The sequence below is a fragment of the Eleutherodactylus coqui genome, chromosome 1, assembly GCF_035609145.1.
Source record: "Eleutherodactylus coqui strain aEleCoq1 chromosome 1, aEleCoq1.hap1, whole genome shotgun sequence".
Classification (NCBI taxonomy): Eukaryota; Metazoa; Chordata; class Amphibia; order Anura; family Eleutherodactylidae; genus Eleutherodactylus; species Eleutherodactylus coqui.
The window spans coordinates 63,625,684-63,635,008 of NC_089837.1; the positions used below are offsets into that span (position 1 = coordinate 63,625,684).

At 42.9% G+C, this 9,325-nt stretch overlaps 1 protein-coding gene across 1 annotated transcript in view; it reads left to right on the top strand.

Annotated features, from left to right (window-relative positions):
* HS1BP3 (HCLS1 binding protein 3) overlaps positions 1-8,232 on the top strand; it is a 102,495-nt gene extending 94,263 nt beyond the window's left edge. The window contains exons 6-7 of the mRNA XM_066596824.1: positions 180-312; positions 6,385-8,232. Of these exons, the coding sequence (XP_066452921.1) occupies positions 180-312; positions 6,385-6,619 (368 nt within the window). The 3' untranslated portion in view covers positions 6,620-8,232. The remainder of the gene's footprint in view (positions 1-179; positions 313-6,384) is intronic.
* The last annotated feature ends 1,093 nt before the right edge of the window (positions 8,233-9,325 follow it).

A 9,325-nucleotide genomic window follows, 5' to 3' on the forward strand; every position in this document is an offset into this window, starting at 1 on the left:
AGTCTAGTACACTAGTCTAGTACACGATGGCTTGCATAGGCGCTCTATACACAAGATGGTAGGATATGTTTGGCCAAGACCATTTTTTTTATAGATGCATTTCGAGAGAAAAAATGGTTTCACTTATAGCAGCGTTGTATAATCAGTAACCTGATCGATTCTCTACTCTCTTCTTCTAGAAATCAAATTATTTGAAGAGCAAGACCTTGGAGGAACCGTGAAACTAGGAGACTCCCTGCTGCTGCCTTCTGCATGCAATAGTGATCTTTTCTTCAAACCGTCAGCTGTGGAAGACACAGATGCTTTATTCAGGTAGGTACAACAACCTGCACTTGGTAATGTTGTGATATAGGGGCTTCTTGAGCTAGCCGGTGGCTTAGGGTCCTGTATATAGCCTGAAACTACTTTACATCTTAAGACCCAATCTTGCCATGCTAAGCTAGAATTTTTGGTGGCTTCCTAGGAACAGTCTGTGCCAGGAGAGGTGACCGCGATGGTTCCCCACACTCTTCTGGAAACCATTGTGATCACTTTCTATGTTACTGAAATACTGGTGGTTCATTTTGCTAACCGGTCCTATTTTGCAGGTTAAGATGGCCTCCTGTTCCCAGAATTAAAGCGACACTCCGGTCCTGGACAAACCAAGATGGTCACACCGCTTCTCTGACTACCTGGTGCACACTGTGTATTAGTATGCAACAATCGTCTAAGACGCTGCACTTTGCTTTGATTGGCCAGTGCAGCCCATGTGAGCAGCACTGGCCAGTCTGAGCTGCCTGTAGTGTTTTAGACTACTGATGCATAGTACAGTCTCCTTCAAGCAGTCAGAGAACTGGTGCAGCCATCTTTGTTTATCCAAGACCGGGGGGTCGCTTTAAGGAATTTAATTTTTAATCATGCATTGTGGGAATGGGCAGTGAATAGACCAGCAGGAGAGACTATCTATCCCTTTTAGAGGTGTTTTTTGATCATAAGCAGGCTCAGACTGGCGCACAGGGGTAATAGGTGAATCCCCCGGAGGGCCTTGGGCCAGGAGCGGGCACACCTTCTCACATGACCAGCACATGGCACAAAACATTCAGCTAGGCCTATGCATCAATATTATAAACTAACCATTTTAGCTGTTTATATAGATGCATAGACTATCTGAGATGTCATCAAGGAGCATTGACAGGCTGCCCGGTTTCCTTTCTTCTGGAGCCCTGCCTTTTTTGACAAAACCTCTTGCGGCTTTATGCTTCTGCCTGCAGTCTGGCACTGTGGGAACTTGGTGGATCTTGTATGCCTGGAGGGCCGATAGCCCCAAGGCAAGAGCCAGGCAATAGGCTACTGACGGGGCCCCAGGACAAAAACAGACACAAAGGCCAGGTAGCAGGCTGGAAAAAAGTATGTACGCCCCTTATTCTACAAGGTGATTAAAATAAATTCAAATTCCTGTTATACCCCCATAGAGACCTACAACTCCTAGCATGCTGCTGGGAATTGCAGTTTTCCCCACAGACTTGGGATCGAGTCGTCCACCAATTCTTGCCTCCCACATGCTCCATATACTTCAGAGGAGGCAGGGCTGCAGCTACCTTTCTATGAGATTATACATGAGAATACGTTGGCCAGGAATTTGCAAATAGTCTGGTAGGCCCTAGGCACCCCAGTCCAACACTGATCATAGAGATATCAGGTAACATGATAATTACATTGCTAGAACATAAGCTTATTATGTAAACTGTAGAGGATAGATGATGTGTTGAGCGCAGTGACGTTTGTACAGATGTGACAAAGCTGCCCTGGCTAGGAGCCCAGATAATTGGGAAAAAAACTTCAGTCCTGGTTGGACTAAAAAAGTCATTTTATATAATGAAAGTGGTGAGGATAGCAAATTAGTAGTGAGAAGGTCTCCAGGACAATGTTTGACAACATAGACCATACTGTCGTAGACACCTCTCCACAATGACATTTACAGTTTACGGGAGAGATGAGTCACAGGCGCACGCAATACACATTCTTGTACATAACAGTACTTATATTAGTATATTGTAATGGGCTCTCAACATCTCTGCTTTTTGTCTCCCAGAGGAGTTTACTTTAGGGACTTCTGCAGCCATCATAGGGAACACCACAGCGCCAATAGTCATAAATAGGACTTGGCAGCTTTCTAAAAACTTTTGCTGGGGAATTTACGTTTTTGGGGGGCATATTTTGCAACCCATACCTCTTCTGTGCATTTGGATGTCAGGACTGAGTCTGATAGCACATTATCCTGGCATCTTGCACATGCTCAAGAAGTGCTGCTTTCCAGGAGCCCAAGAGATTTACCAACTCTTCCAGGACTCCAGGAGGTCTCCCCTCTTCCTAGGAGCCTCATGGTCTTTCCGTGAGACTTGTCAAGTATGGCAGTGCGCACATAACTTTATGGGGTGACAGAGTTTTTGGGTACAGTAAAACTTTAGCTAAAGGAAAGAAGTTTTCTGCTACAAACTTCTGCAATAATGAAGAAAAGCAAAATCTCTTATACAGAGTAAAAATCAAAAGTTATAATGGACAGAAATAAAAAATGCAAAAACTGAAAAAGTCTTCACGTCTTGAATGTCAAGACCGGACCGTCTGGAATGGAACGATGAGGATGTATCATTAGAAAAGTACATATTTAAATTAGGTTCTTTTTAGAAATGTATTCACCGTTTTCACTGGCATTTGATGCACGCAATATGTCCAATTTCCTGCTGAACTTTTAAGCTTTGCTGTTTAGACTAAGGCAAGGTCAGCAGAGTTATCTCATTAGAGGGAGATAGATTTAATCACACATGATGGTTCTTGTTCTGCTGATAGCCTACTGTATTATAGATGGCACTGAAAAGATTAAATAGAAAAAAATCTGTAGAATAAACTTCTAACACTAAAAAAATAAAAACTAGGGAAAATAAATTTTATTCTACACTTTGCCTATTATAAATTTGGAAAAACTGTTGCAGGTGGAGTATAGTTATACAGGAATTCAGCTTTTCTACTTTAAACACAGTTGTCTACTATAGAGGGTGGTCCTCCATTCATAACATTCATCTATTAGAGCAGAAAGCAGCTACAAAGTGTGTTTTTTACTCTGGAGGACCCAGTATGTATATGCATCACATGGAGAGCCCATTGTTGTCAGTGATGACTGTGTAATACCTGATTTATCCTGTAGGGGCACTGCAAAGGGTTTGAACACTTGCTGGAATGCTACCCATTTGAATGCTCTGTTTCGAAGCAGTGAAACACCCTATGATCTGCCTATCATTAGGGAACCCTTCTATCAAAAATGGTTTGTCCAAAGCAGACAAGCCCTTTAAACCCCCATGCATATTAGATATGCACTTGTCCTGCATTACTAATCCTATTGTCCTCTGTCTCCTTTTTAGAGATAAATACACAAGAAGGATTTAGCATTTACTGTCTTTCTCCTTCATTAAACAATGAGTCGAATGTAGCAAGATGAAATGTGGATGTAAGGGGGGGGGGGGGGGGGAATAAGTGCCACAATCATTTCATGTGTATGACTAGAGATGCCTTTAATGTAGTATTGTGGAAAGATGTACATGAGATTCAGCCCTAAAAATGCATGACGCAAAATCTAAGCAGTGGACATTATGATTAGTGATCAATGACCAGTCCGTGCTTAAAACAACCCTCTGGTCCTAGAAAACAAAGATGGCCGAACCACTTTTCTGACTACTTGTTGCTTATGGTGCATGGTATGCATCGGTAGTAGAGATGAGCGAGCATACTTGCTAAGGGCCATTGCTCGATCGAGCATTGCCCTTAGCGAGCACCTGCCCGCTCGGGAGTAAAGATTCGGCTGCCGGCTGCCGGCGGGGAGCGGTGGGGGAGAGTGGGGAGGAACGGAGGGGAGATCCCCCCTGCTCATGGCCGCAACTCACCTGTCACCCGCGCCGGCAGCCGAACCTTTTCTTCCGAGCAGGGAGATACTCGCTAAGGACAATGCTCGATCGAGTAATTGTCCTTAGCGAGCATGCTCGCTCATCTCTAATCGGTAGTCTATGGCACTACATGATGCTCCTACTGGCCAGTGCTGCTTACGTGGGCAGGTGTAGTGTCTCAGACTAACAATGCATACTTGTTCACAGCATGCATCAGTTAGTCAGGGAAGCGTTGCAGCCATCTTTGCTTGTCCAGGACCAGTGGGTCACTTTCATCGATGAGACAAAGGTAAAAAACGTGTGTGTATGTATATATGTATATATAATCACTTGTGAACTCTGCTCCAGTTTTCCAACAGGATTGCAGATTTGTCCCGCTAAGTACATATTTGTCACTATTCCAGTGAGACTTGTAGTCATAAGTTGACTCATCCAGACGAACATTGTGTTATTAGAACAAACTGTTAAAAAAGACTGATGCTTAAATCCTGATTGATCTCTGCAGACGGGCTTGAAGTATTTGGGTTTCTGTGGCAGGACTCATCTCAAGAACTATTCCCGTAATAACTCAGAAGCTGCATGTATCATACTTACACTTTAAATAGTAGGGTTTGAAAAGACACACGGGTCCATCAACTACGGAATATCTGCAGCGTTGATTCAGAGTAAGGCAGAGCAATCCCCATCAGGGAGTTAGCAACTGAAAAGTCTTTTACAAGTCCTTTTGTCCACCATCATAACATCGTGTGGCAAAAAGTTCAAGAATCCCACTGCTTTTACAGTAAAGAATCCCCATCTATACTGATGGTAAAATTTTCCGTCGGACAAAGTGGATGTCTCCTTGTCGTGGTTGAAGGCCTAGGTATGAAAGGATCATTAATAAGATCTTTCTATTGATTGTTGAAATATTCATACATACTAATTTGGGTTACGTTAATAGTAGAGCCTATATGCCACAACCAGTGTGGCACAGGCAGTACCAGGACATAGAGTCCAAAGGGCCTTTTACACACTCCAATGATCCGGTAAGAAGGTCTTTGGCCTAATCATTGGGCTGTATGACGGTGCCGCCGATCACTGGATGGGCAAGCAAATGCTCCTTCATCAGGTATCGCATCTTTTATGCAGCACAGAAAATTATCGTTTTTGGCGGTACATCTCGTATGAACAAGGGAAGTGCTGCCGACAATGATGAAGCTCTATGGGCGTTGAACAGTCAAATAGACAATTGTTCATCTGCTAATAGAGTCTGAATAAACCCGTGTATAGGCCCAGTAGGTGAGCGCCAATCTTGTTGATCAGCGTTTGATCTTGTAATGTTAAAAATATCCTTAGGAAGCTGCCCATTCTTCACCCCTAACCCTTCATGCTGGTACAGTATGGGCTTTTCCAGTTGGATCTCCAGGTTGTGTTTCCTGGATCACGTCCTGTCAGTTGGTGTAGAAGGAATGTGGAGGTCCGGATAACCAAGGGTCAATACTGCGAAGGCAGTCTGGACTGGCCAAAAGTGGCATAGTAACATAGTATGTAAGGCCGAATAAAGACAATGTCCATCTAGTCCAGCCTGTCTATCCTACTGTGTTGATCCAGAGGAAGGCAAAAAACCCCAGGGCCAGAAGCCAAGGCATGGATGATCAAGCCGTAGTCAGAGAATGGAGTGATGTCGAAACACAAAATACAATGGCAGGGTACCATAACTGCATTAGACGTACCAAAGCAGGAACATAGTCAGAACATAGCAAGCCCATAACCAAGATATAACACATAATCGCTCTTAGGACAAGAGCATACTAACCTAATGTTGAGGCAATATCTGGATGTCAGTATACTGCCAAATGGTCACATCATTGGAGGAGGATGGCATTCCACGGACTCATGTGGCGCTGAACGATAGAGAGGAGTGAGTAACATTTAGGTCACCTCTAGTCAGCATTGTTTTGAAGCTAAATTACTAAAGTTTGATAACTGAATTCTTTGCCGGATCTCCCATCGCCATCCTTTGGTTTGATCGAAAACTATTGATGTGGCATTGATAGTGATGTCATATTAAGTGGAGGACTTAACATATGCATTACACTGACAGCCTGTTAATTACAATAGATACTGTGTAATCTTGCATTTCCCCTGCGGAGGCGCTGCAGGGAAATTAAATGCTTATTGCGGACTTCTTCCACAGATTGATGCTGGTTAGATACCCTGTGATCCACTTAGCATTCAGGGTAACTTCTAACAAAATGAATAGTCATAAATGGACCAGCTCTTTAATAGAATGGATTTGATAAGACATTGATAGTGATATCATCAAGTGACAGCGGCCAGACGCTATACGGCATGGTGGACACAACAAAAGACGTAATGCCTCACCTGCATGTGCAGCCTCCTGTACTTGATGCACATTCGGATTACAGAGCATTACTATGATTCCAGGATTTACATTTGACGTTCTGCATTTCTCTATTTTTGCCTGCAGGGTTGAAGAAGATTTGGAGAAACTTCTGAGTCTTGGAATGAAGACAAAGAATAAGCCAAAGCCCCAAATACCTGCCAAGCCCACATTTCTGAAGGAGTCCAAGAATGCCGCCAGCCTGTCACACATGGACACAAAGCTCTCAAAGCCCAATGTACAGGCCATGGACGAGTCAGACATCCTCCAGTACATTAAAGAAAACGAGTCTGCAGACAGTGACTCACTCAGTCTGTTTTGAAGGGCTGGTGCTGATCTTGCTTTCCTTTTGAAGTGTCCTTTAAACCCTGTATAAACAGCAGCCTCTTCAGCTACCTCCCTTAGTGATTAGGAAGGTAGGCAGAACTTTAATAAACTCTGTAGAGCAAGAGTCAATCAAGAAATCATTGCTGTATTGCAAATTCCAGCTGGCCTTACAATCACTTGTCATCAGCCCTTGCTGGGAATGATGGTCTGGTTTAGAAACCACATTTTCAAATACCTTATTAGAGAATTTCGAGTTAAAAGATGTGGGCTCCTAGTTCAGGAGTAAAGAGCATCTACAAAGAGTGTTTCTCACTCTGAAAGACTTAACATGTGCATAACAGGTCGTTGATTTCAATGGATACTGTGTAATCCTGTATTCCCCCTGCGGGGGCGCTGCAGGAGAATTGAGCATTTACCACTGAGTTCTTCCACAGATTGCTCCTTGTTAATAAGATACCCTGTGACCAGCTTATCTTTGGGCTCCCTTCTACCAAAATGGATTATGTTGAATAGACCACCTCTTTAATAGAAGGGAGTCCTTGTTTAGTATCCTTGTCTATTCGCTAGAACAGAGTGTCTCTTACACTGGAGGACCAAGTATATGTGTGTATTAAACAGGCCATCCATTGATTTCAATGTGCACTGTGTAAAGCATAACCCCTGTGGTGACACTGGTATTAAAGAGCTTGTTCTGTGGGTAAAGTTTTAAAAAAAATAAAAATGGCCACTTAGAACAAAATTTACCAAGATATACTTACCTGTTTCGTGCCACTGCCGCTCCAATTTCCCCCAGCTGGTCCCACATGACTGCTGCAGCCAATCACCAGCCTCAGTGGTATCACACCAATGGTTACCTGCAACTGTCATGCTCTTAGACATGCATGTGACCACCCAACCCGGAAGTGAGCAGAGACCAGGGAGGCGAAAGTGGTAGGGGCACGCAACAGGTGAGGAGTATACCTTTTGGTTTATTTTCTAAGCAGTTATTTTGTTATTTCGGATGTAGCCACCGGACAACCTCTTTATGGCATTTTATCCCCTTCCAGTCACCTCTTCCTATTACCTTGAGCCATTGCACTGCTCTCAGCATGAAATATTGACTACATCCTTGAAAACCATGGACACTCACTTATATCAATGGGTACTCTACTACATTTTTTTGAAGCATTATGGTCCAAGGTAGACTACTCTTCTAAATACTCTAGCGCAGGAGTTTTTCGAGAAAACTCTAATTATTCTATGCAATTAGCCTATGAATATTCTAATTAAAACTTAAGCCTTAATTTCTATGCTAATGTATAACTGAGACCTATCAATAAATATACAAATCTCGTCTATGATCACAGGTATTGTATTAAATCTTTTACAGCTACTATTTACCAGTGTTTAGTGATTATCATTACATTCATTTTCAGTTTATGGATTTTTCTTGTTCCATTTACCAGTTTAACCGATAACCAGCAAGGAAAGACCTTTACCGGTAAGGAGTTATACCCTAGATTATTCCTGAATTATTATTAGATTTAAGGGGGGGCAATTACTTTTTTTACAGGTGATAAAAGCATTGGATATATTTTTTTCATTAAAACTCATTTATGTTTGTTTCAATTATTTTTTCTGAAGATCTAAAGCAATATGCAAAAATTAAAATCTAGGATGCCATCCAGATACTGCCATCACGGGAGCATTACTAGCCTGTGGCATCATCAGCATTGTCACAAATTACCTCCATCTATATAGGATATACCAAAGAATTCAGCAAAGGGGTCTTCTCTTTAAAGGTCAATATCATCAATATTTAGTGTCTCAAACTGGCCCAAAGGTGTACAGGTGAATCCTTCCAGTGGGCTCTAAGCTAGAAGTGGACCCCCAGACCTCCAAGTGAGCGGCACACGGTGACACTCTCTCCAGTACCTACAGATAGAGTAGGTGGCATCTTAGCTAGTCTATATATCCATATAGTAGACCCGCTTGTTTATCTATTTATATAGATGCATAGGTGGCTGTGATGACATCTAGGAACATTGGGAGTCTGGCCAGTATTGTCCCTTCCCAGCCACTGCCTTCTTTTTCTATTGAAGTGTATGGAAAATGCATCAGCCGGGAATCTGCGAATAGGGATTGGGCATGTATGATACAGTTGGCTCCCAGAATTAATTTTACAGGTGGGCCCTAGGTACTACACTCCGACACTGTTCCCACTCATTTCAAACGTGTTTAATGAGATTGAGGTCAAAGTACTGGGAAAGTCAGTTAAGTTCTTCCAAGCCTAAATTGCCTATTTTATACTTGAGTGCATTATCTCCCCTCAGTGGGCCCTATTAGGGCATTAGGATGTCATGTTGCACCTTGCCTTGATCAGGAACCCCCTCAGCTACATAGAGTGGAAAGCCAAAGATTGGTTTTAATTCTGGCACACCCAGTCCATCTATGTTTTTCAAGGTCAGTCAATCATATGGGAAAATGTCTGCCTACTTGTTCATCCTGGTTTTCTAATCCTGGATATGCAGGGATCAGTTAGTTGCTGGGCCTACTTCAATTTTGAAACCGGTTTTCATAACAAGGCAACCCATTTAAAGCATAGACTAGGCCATTATTAGTAAATCAGCAGGAGTCTGCTGCCCAGGACCCCTACCGATCAGCTGTAAGCTTGGCAAGTGGTCTTGTGCACTGAGCTGATTTCTGCAGAAAGCAGATGGCT